This window comes from Carlito syrichta, unplaced genomic scaffold (genome assembly GCF_000164805.1).
Source record: "Carlito syrichta isolate Samal-C Ts95f unplaced genomic scaffold, Tarsius_syrichta-2.0.1 Scaffold301792, whole genome shotgun sequence".
Taxonomy (NCBI): domain Eukaryota; kingdom Metazoa; phylum Chordata; class Mammalia; order Primates; family Tarsiidae; genus Carlito; species Carlito syrichta.
Genome location: NW_007245888.1, coordinates 311972 through 332383, shown reverse-complemented (window position 1 = coordinate 332383; position 20412 = coordinate 311972). Strand labels below are relative to the sequence as shown.

General features: G+C 45.6%; 1 protein-coding gene across 1 annotated transcript in view; it reads right to left on the bottom strand.

Annotated features, from left to right (window-relative positions):
* The window catches only part of LOC103257555 (protein furry homolog), a 252276-nt gene that overhangs the window by 53898 nt on the left and 177966 nt on the right, over positions 1 to 20412 (bottom strand). The window contains exons 32-36 of the mRNA XM_021710998.1: positions 14037 to 14293; positions 12141 to 12287; positions 10566 to 10734; positions 7595 to 7685; positions 3416 to 3498 (exon numbers count right to left, since the gene is read on the bottom strand). Coding sequence (XP_021566673.1) covers positions 3416 to 3498; positions 7595 to 7685; positions 10566 to 10734; positions 12141 to 12287; positions 14037 to 14293 — 747 coding nt within the window. The remainder of the gene's footprint in view (positions 1 to 3415; positions 3499 to 7594; positions 7686 to 10565; positions 10735 to 12140; positions 12288 to 14036; positions 14294 to 20412) is intronic.

Sequence of the window (20412 nt, the reverse complement as noted above, 5' to 3'; positions counted from 1 at the left end):
TCACCTCAGCCTCCCAAAGGCGCGGGATTACAGGCTGAGCCACTGAGCCCGGCTTGGGTAATTATTTTAAAACAAGTTTAGTCGTATCTCTTTCTCTGCTCAATACCCTCCAGTGGCTCCCCACAAATCCACATCGTGGCCTTTAAGGCCTTACAAGATCTTGCTGAGTTCTTCTCCTGGCTTAGCTCCTAATACCATCCCTTGCTCACTCCACCCCAGTCATCCTGGCTTCCACACTGTTCTGCGATGAGGCCGTTGGGGGCCCCCACCTCTGCTGTTCCCTATGGCTGGGATGCTCTTCTTCAGACAGCTTAGTGGCTCTCTCCTTTGTTTCATTCAAGTCTCTGCCCGAATCTTGCCTTATTGCTTTCTTTGACTACTCACTCTAAATTCCCCCACACCCTGTCACTTTCTACCCCCTCCCCCAACCCTGCTCTAGTCCCCCTGCCCCTGTCCCTGGCACAGATCACCTATTCACCAGCACCACCTGCCTCCCCCACTCCAACGTCAGCTCCAGGAGAGTGAGGACTTTCTCTGTTTGGTTCACTGTTGTTTCCCTACTACTAATGACAGTCCCTGGCATGCAGCTGGGAACCAATCAATATTTGAATGCCCGGACCTCATAACAGCATTCTTAAAGTGAGCACAGCAACACATTTCGTGGTGTTCTTTTTTTTTTCCTTTATCATGCTTTCAAGATAGGCCAGCAACATTGAAGACAAGAGATCCTACTGGGGACACATGATGCAACCCAGATATATGGCTTCAGACAAGCTGGTTTAATCTTGGCATAGGTTTGCCGCATTCAGAGGAAGGATGTATTACATCGTCTTTAGGCAATTTTCCCCCGATATAGTTTTTCTTGGCTGCACTTCTGAAAGGTAGTGTGGGGTCACTGGTTTGATGCTGCTGGCCCAGTACAGAACACAGGCCTTCATACTGTAGTTACAGAGTGGGGGGAGGGGTGCCTTCCTGCTGGGACAGCTGAGGCTGGGAATAGGGACAGATGCCCGGACCAAGAACACCCTGCTTCTCCTGGAACGTGAGCCGAGGGAGTTTTGGTGCGTCCGGATTTCCCTCAGGCTCTTTCCAAAACACTGATGGATGAGCAACCAGGTCCATGTAATTCTATGCCATGACGTTTGGTCGTAACAGTTTTAACCTGGAAAAAACGTAAAGCAGGTGGACCAGGAACTCATCTCGGTTCCAACGCTCAGTAAAATTACCTACAGGATACCTTACTTTCAGCAAATTAACTTCTTGGCTAATCGTCCAGGATAAGTTAATTTGCCAGATGCACCTCTAAATGGTAGCTGCTCTTCCACAAAACTTGAAAGGGAAGCAAAAGAGAGAGAATATGGCAGAATTTAGAAAATAAATTGTGAGACGTCTGTAAGGAAAGGATACACTATTCTTTGTTTCAATGATGTTCTCCGACACATACCTAATATGCAAAACTGTGCACAGAAGGATTAAGGTGGCCTAAAATTCAATTTTGCTGTCCTCAGATTTTGGGTCATCAAATATTGCCCCAGTAACCAGACTTTTCCTGAACCAACCCTCCGTTTCTCAGTTATTACTTTGCTCATCCCTAATATCTGGTTCCCTTGCTACCCTTGCTCGACTTCTGAATGCACAGACAGGCAGTTCTGCACCATCCAAAATACTAACAGATAGAATGTCTAAAATCTACGTATAGTTGTCATATTGTCATACTCTAGGCCAGGCACGATGGCTCAGGCCTGTAGTCCCAGCACTTTGCAAGGCCGAGTAGGCAGGATCATTTGAGCCCAAGAGTTTGAGACCAGCTTGCGCAACACAGCAAGACTTCATCTCTACAAAATAATCAAAAAAAGTAGCAGGGCACAGTGGTGCACACCTGTAACTAATGGTCTGTGGCCCTGAGATTCAGTGGCACAGTCCTCTGATGGGGCACGGGAAAGAAAAGACAAATGGCTTTATTTTACCTAGTATTGACAGTTCCAGTAAAAGTTTTATAGGGATACAGCTGAAACTTAACCTAAGTTAGAGTATGACCTTTCTTTTGGAGTTGGGGTATCACTCTGTCACCCAGGCTGGAGTGCAGGGGTGGGCCTCCAGCTCACTGCAGCCTCAACCTCCTGGGTTCAGGTGATTCTCCTCAGCCTCCTGAGTAGTTGGGAGGTGCACAGGCATGCACCACCATGCCCTGCTACTTTTTTTGATTATTTTGTAGAGATGAGGTCTTGCTGTGTTGCCCAGGCTGGTCTCGAACTCCTGGGCTCAAATGATCCTGCCTACTCGGCCTCGCAAAGTGCTGGGATTACAGGCCTGAGACATCGTGCCTAGCCTAGAGTATGACAATTATATATAGATTTTAGAAATTCTTTCTGTTAGTATTTTGGATGGTGCAGAACTGCCTGTCTGTGCATTCAGAAGTTGAGCAAAGGTAGCTGAAATGTGGTATCTTGGGCACTACCTCTTACCTGACTCTGCACATTTCCATAAGAACAAAACCATTCAAAACGACCACTCCAAAGGCCCTAGGCATGACTTACAAAATGAACTTAATTCATGAAATATCACTATATTTACAGTTTCTGCCAAAATATAAAAATAAATCCCACAAAATAGTTTACTGATTTCCTTAGCATATCTAAATGTCGCTGGGTGCATGTTTCCAGAATTTCTTTAATCATAACCAACTAATATTTTATACCTGCGCAGTATCTATAAAAGCTGTCCAGGGCTTGAATAGACTCAATAAATGCACTGACCTTTTTGGTTTTCCCAAATGCCAGAAGAAATTCCTGTAACAAACCTACCTCCAGCCAGGCATGGTGGCTCACGCCTGTAATCCCAGCACCTTGGGAGGCCAAGGTGGGAGAATTGCTTGAGCCCAGGAGTTTGAGAACAGCCTGGGCAACATAGTGAGACCTTGTCTCTCCAAAAAAAAAAAAGAAAACAAAAGAAAAGAAAAGCTACCTCTCAGTTTAGCAAGGTTTTCACTTGACTGTGGAGACTACGTGCTGAGATTCGATATGAAAACAGATCCTATCCTGAATGGGCAGACTACAAACCTTCAAGGTTAAATCCATTCCCAAGAGAAGCTGAAAAACTGAACAGCACCATTTATTTTCTAAGACTACGTCTTAGTAGACTTTCGCCAATTGTGTCACCAAGAAAAAAATGTCAAGAATATAAAAACGCAGAATTGAGTAGTCGTTTGAGTTTTTAGAATTCTGATTTTTTCCACTGCCTGGCTTTTCTTTTCGTTTTTAACTTTTAAGAAGCAGATTGTATGCTCATCTGCATTAAATGGTTACTTAATATTTATAGGTCCCTTTTAGGAATCAGACGAAGAAGAATCAAAACACTCATTTTTCATTCTCTGACCATTTTCATTCTGTCTGAAAGCCACTAGCCTGATACTTACTCTTATCTTCATCATAAGATCCTCCAGAGCTGTTGCTGTATCTTGACTCCAGGCGAGTGTGGGTTCTGATGACATTACTAAACCTTCAAACACAAGAACAACCAGCATGAAACACTGGCACATGTGTGTGTGTGCTGTTACTTGTAGACAGACACTATTATTTAGCTGCTTGTTCCAATGATGCTTTTCTGAAGGGAATGCTGTAAAAATTGTACTCCAAACATTTCTTTTTTCTTTGAGAGGGCCAAGGTCACTCTTGCTCACAAGCACAGGTTCAAACTTTGAGGAGACACACATTTTAGAGCAAATACTTCCACTGAACTAGAACGTGGTAACGTTTGCTTTGGAAAGAAAATGGTCATGATCTTGAATCATATGGTTTCCTTATTCGCATAGCCTGGTACCCGGATAGGTGGTCAGCAAGTATTTCCTGAATAATTGAACAAGTGGAAGTAGATACAATGAGAAATATACATAAACGGTTTTCATAACAAACCTTGAACTTTACCCGGCTTTAATGTTTCCGTTAAAATAGTCTGAGAGTGTTCAGGGAACGGTATTAGTTGGAGTGTTATAGAGAGAGACCATTCTGACTGGTCTCTCTTGTGGTTTGTTAGGAAGTAACCAAAAAAAAAGAAGAAAGAAAAAAGTTGAAGTATAGTAAGTATACATGATCTTATCTAATCACGCTCATTCATTTTTGAGATAAACATTATTATCTTTCTACTGAGGAAACTGAGAGTGAACGAGATTAGACAACTTGTCTGGTGTCAACCACGGGGAGGTGGTGGTGCAGGATATGTCAGTGCCTTGCTGCCTCCTGGTGTGAAGTACACGGTTACAAGACCGAGCTCTTACTAGCTCTGTGACCTTGGCCAAGGCCTGTACCTCATGGGGGAACTTGATTCCACAATTACAAAAAGAGGGAATAATAATAATACTTCACCTTTTATTTTATTGGGATTGTTTTCAGGATCAAAAGAAAGGAATGAGATTGTTTCCAAAACAGCAAAACTCTGTCCAGCTACAAGGTATTTGTTGTCATGCTTCTTATCTGGGATTTTAGAAAGTCTTATCTCTTTGGGCACCAAAGTCTTTCAAATCAATAGCATATTTATCATGTAAAAACCTATAAGGCAGGGCAAGGGTGTGGCTTGGGGAACTGTGGGCAAAATGGTACATCTATGTTTCTTTTACATAAAATGGTATACATCAGAGTTTAGCTACTTAGTATATATGCAGCCAAAGCAAAGAGCCAAGGCTATCTAGAATTATATGGAAAAATCAAGCCATAATTGGTGTGTTCCCCTACATTACTGACTGGGTGTTCTGACATTTCATAACAGATCAAAACTCTATTTCCCTCAGGAATTCTGGAAAATGCAGGGCTACAGCTATCACCAACACATGGAGAAAGAGTAATGCTTTAGGAAAAAGTGCTGGACGTACCATTAAGATGCCTACCTTGTCCTGGGTACATAAAACCTCAGAGCATGGCATCAGTGATTTGGATTTGCAGAATTACGGAAGTAATAGACTATAACCGACTTTAGTTTTATTCACTTCTTAGATATTTGCAAAGCTTCCCCCCCACCCTGACATAACCATCTTTTCTGCAGTAACTTTGTACCTCAAACATTCTTCACTGTCATGTTTTTTGGGTTATTACTTTGTGAATCTATAAAACCAATATCTAGGACATCTGCTAAGTTTCATACAAGTCAGGCCATGTAACAGTAAACCAGACCAGTACTTATGAAATTAGAAAAGTGGCAAATCTATTACCACCTGAAGAAGTTCTTTAATCATATTTATGTTGATCAATGTAAGGTTATAAGCAGCATAAGCTGAGCCCAGATATCATTCAGCAAGAAACAAAGGGAGGAGGATGAGAAAATCCCACATCGGGAAATTTCTGTCAGGTAGAGAGTGCCACAGCACTCCTAACGACTTATGAACTATGATGTATGTTGACTTATGAACTATGATGTATGTCGCCCAAACTGGAATGCAGTGGCCACTCCCAGCCACCGCAGCCTCAACCTGCTGGGCTCCGGTGATCCTTCCGCCTCAGCCTTCCAAGAAGCTGGAATTACAGGCATGTGCTACCATGCCTGGCTGATTTTTTCATTTATTGCAGAGATGAGGTCCCGCTGCCCAGGCGGGTCTTGAACCCGCGGGCTCAGGCAATCCACTCACCTCAGCCTCCCAAAGGCACGGGATTACAGGCTGATCCACCGAGCCTGGTGTATGTTGAGTTTTTTTTTGTTTTTTGGGTTTTTTTTGAGTTGGAGTCTCACTCTGTTGCCCAGACTGGAGTGCAGTGGCCGCTCCCTGCCACCGCAGCCTCGACCTGCTGGGCTCCGGCGATCCTTCCACCTCAGCCTTCCAAGTAGCCGGAATTACAGGCATGCGCTACTACGCCCAGCTGATTTTTTGATTTATTGTAGAGATGAGGTCTCGCTGCCCAGGCGGGTCTCGAACCCGCGGGCTCAGGCAATCCACTCACCTCAGCCTCCCAAAGGCGTGGGATTACAGGCTGAGCCACTGAGCCCAGCATATGTTGAGTTTTAAACTGTGTTCTGGCGGGCCCAAGCAGAGAAGAATTACAGGATGGACGGCGATTCTTCTCTTTTCCTTTCTGAGACAGATCTAAAGGGGTGTTAGGTAGAGGTTATGAGGTCAGAATGAAGGAGAGAAGCACGACCCTTCCAGACTGTTCTCCTTGCTCTGGAGGAGACTGAAACCACAGGGTAGTACGGCAAAGTATACATTTGGCAAAGGAAAAGTAAAAACAAACAAAACAATGGACTTCCAAGAGTAAATCTGTTATTTCCCTTTACTTTCCTAAGTTAAAGAAACTTATTTTGGGTCTGGTGCCTAGAAGAATTTCAAGGATTAAACAGCCTGAATATTCTGTTAACATCAAAGGTACATATCTTAAGAAATGTATCATGGAAATAGCTCTAATAAGAGAAAAATGAATGTTTCTCCAAGTTTTATCTTGCTCATTCAGCTCTAAATACTAATACTTAGACTTTATTAATAGTATATTAATGCATACAAATGTATATTATCAATTTAGATGGAGATTAGTCTATTTCTATTTCTGTTTCAACACAGATAATAAAAAATGTATTCAGTTGAAGTTTATTGCTTTAGCTCCCCATGAAAAATTCTTTTGTGTGACTACAAGTTTGTAACAGGCTTTTATTGAGTGGATGCATTAAAAATACTTATGAAGATTACTTCTGCATACTCTCAAAATTGCTATAAACTGCTCTAAATCAAAAGAAAAAGAGAATAATAAAAATACATGTTCATTTTGTTGCCCAGTATAATAAACTACATGAAAAATCTTAGAGTTTAGGGTTTATTTATGTTAGTAATTCCTAATAAGTAGTTTCAATTTTTTTATTGATACATCATAGATTTACATGTTTCCAAGGCACATGTAGATTATTTGACATATTCACATAATGTGTAAAGGTCAAATCAGAGTAATTAGGATATCTGTCATCTTTTTTTTTTTTTGAGTTGGGAGTCTCACTCCTTCACCCAGGCTGGAATGCAGTGGCACACTCACGGTCACCCCAGTCTACCTGCTGGGCTCCGGCGATTCTTCCGCCTTAGCCTTCCAAGTAGCTGGAACTATAGACGTGCACTACCATGCCTGGCTATTTTTTATTTTATTCTAGAGGTGAGAGCTGGATGAGAAATTATTAAAGAACCAACGCAAAGGGAATGGAGACTTTGTTTAGCAGGAAACAATAGTGTTCTTGGTTAATTGAAATGTGACAAAGCAAAAGTAAAATAAGAACTCAAGACAACTACTCTGTCCCTAAGAAGTTATTCAACATTCAGATTTGAACACTTCCCAAGTCAAATCCCTCTCATTCCAGATGGTCTGTGCCCACTATTAAGTCCTGGGGTAGGTGGAATTCTGCCACCAGAACAATACCTCTTTTTATCTTTTTCTTCTTTGACTTTGTGCAGGGAGAATTGTTATCTTTGGAGAAATACAGAGTAGAGTCGGAAAGTCAGTACATGTTTCTAAAAACAAAGAAGGATTTTTGTGCATGTGTGAAATTAACGCAAGCCCACAGAACTGTACTGATGCCTTTGTACAGATGACCACTGAAAGTGATACTGGATACTGAGGCACACTTGTGCACCAACCTTTCATCAGATTCTTTCAATATCTTGCTTTCCTCAGCATCTGGGAAATTGTCCTGGCCAGCAACCACTGTATTGCTGCTGGAAGTGGTCCCTGTAGATAGGATTAGAAGAAAGATTCTTTAAAAAGATGCATATGCAGGGGTCAAGTTCAAGTCTCAAGTAATTCCAGGAAGGGATTTCCTGTAAAATCTCATGTGTGAAGGACTCCTTGTATCTTCTGCACATCTCAGACATTCTCAACAACCTCCCAAGCCCACACCACTGAAATGGGAGAATTCTAAGACATCTGTTATGGTCAACCCAAATGCCTTCACTCTCTTGTAAAGTGAGGCTACAACATTCTTGAAACCTCTTCTTCCTGGCTACTTAGGTAATGAGCTTATTTATAGTGGCCGGCCCTGCTGTTGGCTGCTTTTGTGTTTCTGGGTCCAGGAGTTATTAAACTAAGGCTAGTGAAGCGAGGCCAAGTACTTAGAGCTTCTGGTTCCTGGCTAGCGCTTCTCTAAATAACAGTGTAGAGCAAGCAGAGGACACAGAGACCAGGGGAGGGCGGTTATGTTATTCGGTAAATCAAAGGGAAGCCGGCCTCGAGGAGTTTGAGAAGGATGGTATATCTTTCATAAAAAGATGCTGAGACACCAATTTGTTGAATGTGATATTACCGTTGGGGGGAGTTTGAGTTAACTCAGAGAAAGTATTAGCCAATGGGTATAAGGAGGGTCTAGAAATGAGACTCCTGAGTGAATGCAGGGTCCTGCCTGGGACAGACCTGAAGGAAAAAGCTCATTTCATTAATCTGACAGTCCCTGAAAGTCTCAGTTGACTATTTTTTTTTGAGTTGGAGTCTCACTCTATCACCCAGACTGGAGTGCAGTGGCACACTCCCGGTCATCGCAACCTGGACCTGCTGGGCTCTGGCGATCCTTCCACCTCAGTCTTCCAAGTAGCCAGAACTACAGGTGTGTGCTACTACACTCGGCTAATTTTTTATTTATTGTAGAGATGAGGTCTTGCCAAGTTGCCCAGGTAGGTCTCGAACTCACGGGCTCAGGCAATTCACTCGCCTGGGCCTCCCAAAGTGCTAGGATTACAGGCTGAGCAACTGAGTCTGTCCCAGTTGACTATTCTTTTTTTCTTTTTTTTTTTTTGAGTTGGAGTCTCACTCTGTCGCCCAGACTGGAGTGCAGTGGCTGCTCCCGGTCACCGCAGCCTCGACCTGCTGGGCTCCGGCGATCCTTCCCCCTCAGCCTTCCGAGTAGCTGGAACTACAGGCACACGCTACCATGCCTGGCTAATTTTTGATTTTTTGTAGAGATGAGGTCTCGCCAAGTTGCCCAGGCAGGTCTCGAACCCATGGGCTCAGGCAATTCACTCGCCTGGGCCTCCCAAAGTGCTAGGATTACAGGCTGAGCAACTGAGTCTGTCCCAGTTGACTATTCTTTTTTTCTTTTTTTTTTTTTGAGTTGGAGTCTCACTCTGTCGCCCAGACTGGAGTGCAGTGGCTGCTCCCGGTCACCGCAGCCTCGACCTGCTGGGCTCCGGCGATCCTTCCCCCTCAGCCTTCCGAGTAGCTGGAACTACAGGCACACGCTACCATGCCTGGCTAATTTTTGATTTTTTGTAGAGATGAGGTCTCGCCAAGTTGCCCAGGCAGGTCTCGAACCCATGGGCTCAGGCAATTCACTCGCCTGGGCCTCCCAAAGTGCTAGGATTACAGGCTGAGCAACTGAGTCTGTCCCAGTTGACTATTCTTTTTTTCTTTTTTTTTTTTTGAGTTGGAGTCTCACTCTGTCGCCCAGACTGGAGTGCAGTGGCTGCTCCCGGTCACCGCAGCCTCGACCTGCTGGGCTCCGGCGATCCTTCCCCCTCAGCCTTCCGAGTAGCTGGAACTACAGGCACACGCTACCATGCCTGGCTAATTTTTGATTTTTTGTAGAGATGAGGTCTCGCCAAGTTGCCCAGGCAGGTCTCGAACCCATGGGCTCAGGCAATTCACTCGCCTGGGCCTCCCAAAGTGCTAGGATTACAGGCTGAGCAACTGAGTCTGTCCCAGTTGACTATTCTTTTTTTCTTTTTTTTTTTTTGAGTTGGAGTCTCACTCTGTCGCCCAGACTGGAGTGCAGTGGCTGCTCCCGGTCACCGCAGCCTCGACCTGCTGGGCTCCGGCGATCCTTCCCCCTCAGCCTTCCGAGTAGCTGGAACTACAGGCACACGCTACCATGCCTGGCTAATTTTTGATTTTTTGTAGAGATGAGGTCTCGCCAAGTTGCCCAGGCAGGTCTCGAACCCATGGGCTCAGGCAATTCACTCGCCTGGGCCTCCCAAAGTGCTAGGATTACAGGCTGAGCAACTGAGTCTGTCCCAGTTGACTATTCTTTTTTTCTTTTTTTTTTTTTGAGTTGGAGTCTCACTCTGTCGCCCAGACTGGAGTGCAGTGGCTGCTCCCGGTCACCGCAGCCTCGACCTGCTGGGCTCCGGCGATCCTTCCCCCTCAGCCTTCCGAGTAGCTGGAACTACAGGCACACGCTACCATGCCTGGCTAATTTTTGATTTTTTGTAGAGATGAGGTCTCGCCAAGTTGCCCAGGCGGGTCTTGAACCCGCGGGCTCAGGCAATCCACTCACCTCAGCCTCCCAAAGGCGCGGGATTATAGGCTGAGCCACCAAGCCCGGCTCAGTTGACTATTCTTAAGCCATGTCTTAATTGAATGTGTGCACAGGAGTAAGAAAAAGCGGCAAACAGGTCAGGTGTGGTGGCTCACATTGGTAATCCCAGCACTTTGGGAGGCCGAGGCAGGAGGATCGCTTAAGATTGGGAGTTTGAGACTAGACAGGGCAACATAGCAAGACCCCATCTCTACAAATAAACAAAACAAAGTAACAAACACATACACATATCCTTTCAGAGACCTTCACAAAGTAAGACCCAGAGACCTATGACCAGACATCTGCCCAGTCGCCCCTCTCCTTACCGGAGGCTGCTGCAGAGGCCTTGCTGCTGGCGGTGAAGCGGTAGAAGGGTGGGTTGTCACAGTGCTGGACAATGGGGTTCACGGGCTCTGTCTGCTGCAGTTCAAACAGAAGCTCTTCCATGGTTTGGATGGTGTTATTACGGCACAAGTATATCGCCACCTTTTTAATCTGAGAGAAAAAAGAAAACAAAGAACCATCTCCAGAGCCTCATTCTCAAGACTGGTAACCCGCCCATTTAGACAAATGCATCATCACCCAGGAACCATCATCTCCATCTTTGCGCTATCCTAGAATAAACCCAGTGACTAAAATTCACCTGTCTTCACAGGTGTCTGACAGGAGTGTGCTGTTAAAGGCCTTACTTCTTCTACTAACTGAGTTTGAAAGAGTTACTTTTAGGGTACATGAATTCTATCCAAAGGGAACATTTACCACCTAAGGTCTTGTCTTCAGAAAGAATTTTATTTACCCAAACTCTGCGGAAAAAACTACCAGCTATTTTTGTTTAAGTAGGAATCTAGTCCCCTGCTATTCTCTTCTCTCCTAGAAACAAACGCGTTTTAGCTGTTTTCGTGGTTTTAAATTTTAAAAATAACTCTGGATTATCGTGGGCCTCAAAGTCCAACCTGAGCCCTGCAAGCTACAATGAGGTTCAGAACAGCAGGAAGGCACAAAACCTCTCACAAAACCGCTGGCACAGAAACGCCAATTGAATTTAAGCTCTTAAAATGCTGTCCTCCTGTTGATCCTATCCCTTTAAACACTGACAATAAACATCAGACATCTCTGAAAGATTTCTCTCTGCTTACTTCTCTTTTCTACCACTTGAATTTGAGGAGAAAATCCCGGATATGCTCTGCATTTTTGTTCCATTTCCAGAGCATCGAGATGCAAACATGAAACATTTTCATTAGTAATAATATCATGCTTTTACATAGAGCCCCTTAAATAAGTAGCTGAGATTACAGGTGTGCGCCACCATGCTCAGCTAATTTTTTAATTTTTTGTAGAGATGAGGTCTCACTATGTGGCCCAGGCTGGTCTCAAACTCTTGGGCTCAAGCAATCCTCCTGTCTCAGCCTCCCAACATGCTGGGATTACAAGAGTGAGCCACTGCACTCAGCCTGATTAAAAGTAGTTTTAAGGGTCCTGGCCATCTCAAGATTATAAGAAGGAGGCAACAAGGCCATTCATCAGAAAGATACTATCTTTCAGTAGACAGCAATTTATAGTGAAAATTGGTCACGCACAATACCTATTCATGGGTCTCATGTTTACAGAAGGCAAGTTCCAGTAACCATTAGAAAAATGTCCACCCCCTAAATTCATAGGTTTCTGTGTCCCAAGGCTCAGAGCAAGGACATGACAGTGGCATCACTAGCACACATGGCCTGCGTCTGGGGGGTAGGAGGGAACTTTTATGTAATATCTGGACAAGCTCACAAGAGACTAGCATGACTGACATCATGCGACATCTCTATTTTAGCTGGAGCAGAGAGCACATTCTGACTTGCAAATTGCACGTGGGAGTCCCAGTAGGAATATTCGCTCCCGAAGGCCGGAGAGACACTTACGTAGGGCAGGAGAACCGTGTCGCTGCTCACCCCGCAGAGGCTGATCAGGAACTGCAGGGTGATTCTCAGGTTGTTGCTCCATTTCTCGTTGTTGGCCAAGGCATTCCAAGCGTTTTCCATTTCTGGTCCTGGAACTTCGTCTCCATACTAGAACAATCAGATAAAAATTGGCTGAAGGAAAATGTGTACAAATATAAGGGTATAAAAAGTGGCACACACCTGTACTCTCAGCTACTTGAAAAGTCGAGACAGACGGATCACCTGAGCCCAGGAGATGGAGGCTGCGGTGAGCGGTGATCATGCCATTGCACTCCAGCCTGGGCGACAGTGAGACTCTGACTCAAAAAACAAAACAAAACAAAAAACCTACTTTTTGAAAAGTAAGTTTTTGGCTGGGCTCGGAGGCTCATGCCCATAATCCCAGCACTTGAGGAGGCTGAGGTGAGAGGATTGCCTGAGCCCAGGGGTTCGAGACCAGCCTGGGCAACTTGGTGAGACCTCAACTCTATAATAAATCGAGAAAACTTAGCTGGGGTGTGGTGGCATATGCTTGTAGTTCCAGCTACTTGGAAGACTGAGATGGAAGGATCGGCTGAGCCCAGCAGGTCGAAGCTGCGGTGGCCGAGAGCGTGCCAACACACTCCAGCCTGGGCGACAGAGTGAAACTCCGACTCAAAAAAAAGAGTAGGTTTTTGTTTTGTTTTTTGAGTCAGAATCTCACTGTCACCCAGGCTGGAGTGCAAAGGCATGATCACAGCTCACTGCAGCCTACATCTCCTGCGCTCAGGTGATCCATCTGCCTCAGCTTTTCAAGTAGCTGAGATTACTGGTGTGGGCCACCATGCTCAGGTAATTTTTAAATTTTTTGTAGAGATGAGGTCTCGCTATGTGGCCCAGGCTGGTCTGAACTCCTGGGCTTAAGCAATCCTCCTGCCTCAGCCTCCCAATGTGTTGGGATTACAAGAGTGAGCCACTACACCCAGAGTAGTTTTGAGGGTCATGGCCATCTCACGATCATAAGAAGGAGGCAACAAGGCCATTCATCAGAAAGATACCCTCTCTGAGTAGACAGCAATTTATAATGCAAATTGGTCACGCACAATACCTACTCATATGATTCTTTTTTTTTAGAAAGCAGGATTTATTGAGGGGACAGAAAAGCTCCCACAGTTGGAGAAGACCCCAAGGGGTTACTGTTCATATGATTTTTTAAAAAGTTAGACTTCTTTTTGTTATTACGTGTGTGTGTGTGTGTGTGTGTGTGTGTGTGTGTGTGTGTATCTGTCTATCAATATATATATAGATGTATGTATTTAAATCTTTTCTTTTTTAAAAGAGATGAAGATCTCACTCACGAGGCACACCTATAGTGGCTATTCACAGGCACTATTATAGCACATTACAGTGCTGAACTGCTGAGCTCAAGGAATCCTCCTGCCATAGCCTCCCAAGTAGCTGGAACTACAGGCAGGTGCCACCACATTCAGCTAATTTCGTTTTTTTCTTTTTTGTAGAGATAGGGGTCGGGGTCTCACTTTGCTGTCCCTGTTGGTCTTGAACTCCTAGCCTCAAATGATACTCCCACCTCAGCCTCCCAAAGTGCTTGGATTACAGGCATGCGCCACTGTGCCTGGCCTTGTTCTTATTTTTTAAAAAATTACAGTAAAATATACATAACATAAAGTTTACCATCATAACCATTTTAAAACATACAGTTCAGCAGCATTAAGTCCATTCACACTGGTGTGCAACCACCACCATCAACCATGCCCCTTTGTGTGTTTTTAAGTGGTAACATGCTATTTTCCCTGGGTTGGCGGCATGGGGCTTGATTCACCCAGGGTTTTCTCTGATGGTGGAGCTGTGCGATTTGAGGCACATTTCCTCCGGGTTTACCTTGGCCGTCATGTACATGAGGTTATTCAGGACCAGTGATGTGGCTTCCGGAGAGCCCCAGCCATTTCCTCTCAGCCCATGAGAAGCTGTTATTTCTCCTTCTCGGTCCTTGACTTCGTCCTCTGGGCTGCTGGGGCTCGATCCCGGGAGGAGAAGCCTGCTGTCCACCAGCTCGATGTTATGGAGCCAGGGCAGCAGGTAGGTGAGCATGATCTGACGGCCGTTGGGGTGAGTCGTGGGAAATCGCTGGCTCACTTCTAGACAGAACCGCAGAGACGGAGAACCCTGTGTTATTCCAGCCAAACAAACTAAGACACAGACCCAATTTGCAGATGGAACACTGCCTTCTGTGGACAAAGCATTTTCACATCCTGCAGCTCCCCAAGGTCATGGGATCATCAGTGCAAGGCTTGTCTGCAGGCCTGTCACTCCACACCTGGTGCCCTGTGTAGGAAAGAGGCCTAACACGGTGGGGAAGCACAGGCTTGCTAAAGGTGGCACGAGGAGGAAGGCCTCGTGAGTTCCAATCCACTGTCAGGAGAAGGGTATCAGAATGAACAAAAAAAGGGAATGAAGTCAGAAGGACACATGCTGAAATTCTAGTTCTGCCATGTACAAGGCCCAACAATTAAATCTGTGAACTCATCCTAATACAAGTGCTACGTGCTTCATTGCTGAATACCACCACGGTCGCCTTCGAAGCTACTGATGCCAGTGCCTAGTCCCCTGTCAAAGAACTGTTGGAACTCTTTTTCTGGAATGGCCATCAGAGCTGTCCTCATATTACCCTTGGTATCCTGAATGTCATCAGATGTCTTCCTTTCGATAAATGTCCTTTTTCTTTGAGTAAAGAAAAAAGCCGGCCGAGAGCAGTGGCTCGCACCATAATCCTAGCACTTTGGGAGGCCAAGGTGAGAGGATTGCCTGAGCCGAGAATGGGCGAAACTTTGTCTCTTCAATAAATAAAAAAACTAGCCGGGCGTGGTGGCACACGCCTGTGGTTCCAGCTACTTGGAAGGATCACCTGAGCCCAGTAAGTCGAGGCTGCGGTAGCCACGAGCATGCTACCGCACTCCAGCCTGGGTGACAGTGAGACTCCGACTCAAAAAAAAGTCACTGGAGGCCACATCAGGTGAGTAGGGAAGATGTGCAAATGCAGTTATTTGTACAGCGCTGCCAACAAAAGCACATGGTGGCGAGTTCACAAACTTAACTGTCAGATCTCACGACAGCTCTGGTGGCCTCTCCAGAAGAAGAGTTTCAAAATTGCTTTGATGGGTAGACTAGACGCTGGCATCAGTGCATAGCTTCCCAAGGGGAGGACTTTTAAGAGGACTGTAGTCATATTCAGTAATGAGGCATGGAGCACTTTTTCTAGGATGAGTTCATGAACTCAATTGTTGGACAGCTGTTGGATATCTCTGCTCCTCAGTTTTCTCATCTGTAAAATGGGGCTGACAGGGACCCACATCAGGCTATTGTAGAGATTAAAAGAGAGAACCAAAATGTATGCAATATGTCCAGCACAGAGCCGTTTATCATTCAGCGGGCTCTTATAAACGGTGGTTATGGTTATTCTAACAATGATTATCATCTGTCTACTAACTCTGTGTCTTACAAAGCGTCTTCCATGAAACCTGAGTTGTCAAATGAGATGTGGCTCTCCGAGAGAAAGAAACCCAGTTCCTGGAGTCTTCTGGAAACTGCAGGGCACATGGGTGGGGCCTGCCAATGCTGCACTTCCTTTGGGGAGACCAAAAATCAAAAGGGTGGAGCGCTGGGTCCAGCCCAGTCCTTTCACCACGACTCTCTCGTAGCATTTTTGCATTGTTTTGCTGTCTACAGTATTTAACTTTATAATCGAGTAAGCTTTCTACGGATACAGAAACACCGCTTTATTTACATGCAGCAGGCTCTGATATAATCCCCTTTTTCTCCTATCTAGAGAAGAACGTGTTTTATCCCCAGGGAAATTAGAAAGCTTGGTCTCACGCAGGTGTTATGATCCAGTGTGGCATGCGATCTCACTTAGAGAGCTCTGGCTACTAAGTAACAGAACAACACAGATGCTAAGAATTACAGCAAGATAATCCACTGGATCTCCAGAACAGCAGCTTTAGTTGACTTGGCCCTTTTCCTAAGATTAAAATGATAATTTTTTTATTTTGAAGATTGTTTATTTATTTGCATCCGAGCAATGGCACAATCATGGCTTACTATAGCCTCCACCTCCTGGGCTCAGGTGATCCTTCCACCTCCACTTCCCACGTAGCTGGAACTACAGACAAGCACCACTGCACCCAGCTAATTTGTTGCGGTTTTTTTGAGTTGGAGTCTCACTCTGTTGTCCAGGCTGGAGTGCAGTGGCACACTCATGGACACCGCAGCCTCGACCTGCTGGGCTCCGGCAACCCTTCTGCCTCAGCCTTCCAAGTAGCTGGAACTACAGGTGTGCGCTACCACACTTGGTTCATTTTTTATTTTTTGTAGAGACAAGGTCTCGCCAAGTTGCCCGGGCTGGTCTCGACTCGAACCCGCGGGTTCAGACAATCCACTCACCTCCGCCTCCCAAAGTGCTGGGATTATAAGCGGAGCACCAAGCCCGGACTACCCAGCTAATTTTTAAAAATTTATTCATAGAGATGAGGTCTCACTACGTTGTCCAGGTTGGTCTTGAACTCCTGGGCTCAAGCAATCCTCCTGCCTTGGCCTCCCAAAGTGCTGAGATAACAGGCATGAACCACCGCATCTAGCCTTGAAGACCACATTTAATAGTGTACCACAATCATTAGACAGTGCTATGCTATTATGTTATATAGAGGTCAAAATTTCTAAATTAACTTAATTTCTAGATTTAGAGATATTAGGACTGATGTTAGGGACTGTGATGCCACATACTCAGATCCTTATCTATCAGAGCATTCATTTATTCCAAGGTACTAGACAGTCTCTAGGCGCAAGCCACGATGCTAAGCACAGTGGACACGGCAAAGACTAATGACAATGATTCCTGTCCCTGAGAAGGAGACTATGAGGCAAATTATGTTGACAAATAACTCTGCGGCAGGGAAATAGTGACAAATGACATATAAAAGGCACAAGCAGAGCGCTTTATGGATTCCGTGAAGAAAAGTGACTCTGGTTGCAGAGTCAGTATTATCATGGCAGAAGAACTATTTAAATTCTACTAGTAGAATGTGGACTTTGGAAAGGGGGGAAAAAATTCTGATCAGAAGTGCAGCTATTAAAAATACTTCTCTCTTAACAATGGTAAGAAAACCAATTAATCTTTGTAGCAATGATTAACTTCTAATACACTACATAATGTGCTTATTTATTATGTTAATTGCATCTTGCCTGCTCTGACATAAGATTCAAGAGGTGTGGGAATGTCTGTCTGAGACATTCCAAGTACCTAGGTAGCTCCTAGACAGTGAAAAGGTTTGTATTTATTTATTTATTTGAGTCTGGGTCTCACTCTGTTGCCCAGGCTGGAGTGCAGTGGTACAATCATGCCTCATCGCATCCTCGACCTCCTTGGTTCAGATGATCCTCTTAACTCAGCCTCCCAAGTAGCTGGGATTACAGGCGCATACCGTCATGTCTGGCTAAGTTTTACATTTTTTTGTAGAAATGAAGTCTTGCTATGTCGCCCAGGTTGGTCTCAAACTTCTGGGCTCAAGCGACTTTTATGTCCTGGCCTCCCAAAGTGCTGGGATTACAGGTATGAGCCACCATGTCCAGTCGTGAAGGTGATTTTAAAAAAGGAATGTGTTGCCGGGCTCGGTGGCTCAGCCTGTAATCCCAGCACTTTGGGAGGCTGAGGCGAGTGGATTGCCTGAGCCTGCGGGTTCGATACCCACCCGTGCAATTTGGCAAGACTTCATCTCTACAATAAATAAAAAATTAGCTGGGCATGGTAGCACATGCTTGTAGTTCTGGCTACTAGGAAGGCTGAGGCGGAAAGATCGCCGGAGCACAGCAGGTTGAGGCTATGGTGGCTGGGAGCAGCCACTGCACTCCAGTCTGGGCGACAAAGTGAGACTCCAACTCAAAAAAAAAAAAAAAATAGCCAAAAGGTAAATTCTTAAAGAACATGAAGGCTGATCTGCTTGCGACTCCTTAGATGAACATCTGACCTGGTTCAACTTGTCCTTTGTTGCTCCCTCCTGAACTGTGGTCCAAGTCTACTAGCTTCCTCCTCTCAGCTAATAAACACGCTCCAATCTCACTTTTTCTTAAAAACTCCTCTGACTGTTCACCCCTGGAGCTCTGGTCCCTCTTTTATTCTTTCTCAGCCATTGCCACCTGCTTCCCCAGCCCCATGGAAACCATCCCCAGCTACCAAGGAATGGAGAAAGGAGAGGGGCATTTTCTGCTTTGTTTTTTTTTTTTTTTTTTGAGTTGAAGTCTCACTCTGTTGCCCAGACTGGAGCGCGGTGGCTGCTCCCGGTCACCGCAGCCTCGACCTGCTGGGCTCCAGCGATCCTTCTGCCTCAGCCTTTCGAGTAGCTGGAATTACAGGCACATGCTATCATGCCCGGCTGATTTTTTGTAGAGATGAAGTCTTGCCAAGTTGCCCAGGTGGGTCTCGAACCCGCGAGCTCAGGCAATCTACTCACCTCAGCCTCCCAAAGCGCAGGGTAACAGGCTGAGCTACCGAGTCTGGCTCAGAGGGGCATTTTCACACCTTCTCTTTCCGGGATCTTCTGTGGACTGCTCACTCCCTCCTTCTCAATCTTTTTTCCTCTGGGTTTCCATAAAACCTGTCTCCTGGGTGTTCTCCCTCCACTCCTCTGCTCCTTCACCCTTCCTCTGCCCAGTCTGCAAAAGCTGGTTGTCTAGGTCCTTCCTTTCACTCTGTGCTGGCAAAATTCCTGATCTCATCTGTGCCCGTGGCTCTCACCCCTTCTATCCTTCCACGAGTTGCTAGTGTGGGCCTCCCCTGAGTCCAGGGCCAGCTCTCCAGGGGACTGCCCCGCAGAGGCCTACACTCCATATCCCAAGCTGAGTTTCTGCTCTCTGCCTCACCCTCAAGCTTCCCTCTTCCTATATTGGGTTTCTAGGAGAGGTATCACCACTGAACTCCCAGGTCTCATGGCGGGCACTCTCTTCTGTACCCCTGCTGGCAGCGTTTGACTCTGGTCTCTCCTCTCCACACTCACTGGGCTGTCTTCGTTCAGGCCTTTATCATTTATTATCATCTCCTTGGATTATTGTCATCACTGCTTGCCTGGTCTCCTCTCTCCAGACGAATGTTCTCTAATCCGCCCTCCACACTGACTCTCTAACATGCATTTTGGTCTTGTTACCCCCTCATCTTGTTTGAAGATCATCAATGGCTCTCAAAACCCCAGGAGCTTGCTTGGATGTCTCCTGTTCACAGGACTCTGAAGGGGGCTTCAAGGAGCTGGCATACAAATTGCTTAGCGGACAATGCAAGGCCTTCCAAGATGTGACTTCTGCCTCTCCGTCTGCCCAAGATCCTAGCCTCCCCCCTTCCCTGCTTGTATGCCAGCCAAACTGACCTCCACAGCATCCTTCAGGTGCATAATGCTAGTTTATATCTCTGAGCCAAGGCACACACTATTTTCCTGTTCTGTAATGTCCACTGACTGCTTGTCTGCTTTGTAAATTTCTACCATCCTTTCAAATTACATCAGTTTCTTTGGAAAGTCTTTCTTGATACTCCTGGCCCAATAACTGATTACTCCCTCAGCTTCCATCTCACACACTGATCATACTTCTCTTCTTTTTTTAAACTGCGTTTGCCACACTGAATCAAAATCATTTCCAAGTCTATTTTTACTGCTAGACAAAGAGCCTTTGATGGAACAGACTATTTTATTCCCCTTTATTCCCAGAATCCAAGCACAGAGCCTAGCACATAAGCAACACTCAAGTCTTCTGTTTCTTTTAAAGATGTGGGGTACAATTCAGGATTAGGTATACAAGTGGTCATCGTACAGGTAGAGTTTGGGCCTCCCTTTGGTCCTCACTTTGCCTGGTTTGAGATCAGGTACCCTGACTGATGCTGTGTCTCCTCCCGCCAGCTCCCGGCAGTATTCTGCCACTGCCAAACCCTTTCTTAAAGTATTATGGTAAAGGCAGCACTCAAATCTTGACTGGAGTGATTAAAAATACGTTTTACAGCCAGGCTCCGTGGCTCAGCCTGTAATCCTACACCTTGGGAGGCTGAGGTGAGTAGATTGCCTGAGCCTGGGGGTTCGAGACCTGCCTGGGCAACTTGGCAAGACCTCATCTCTACACTAAATCAAGCCTGGCTTGGTGGCTCAGCCTGTAATCCCGCGCTTTTGGGAGACTGAGGTGAGTGGATTGCCTGAGCCCGCAGGTTCGAGACCTGCCTGGGCAGCGA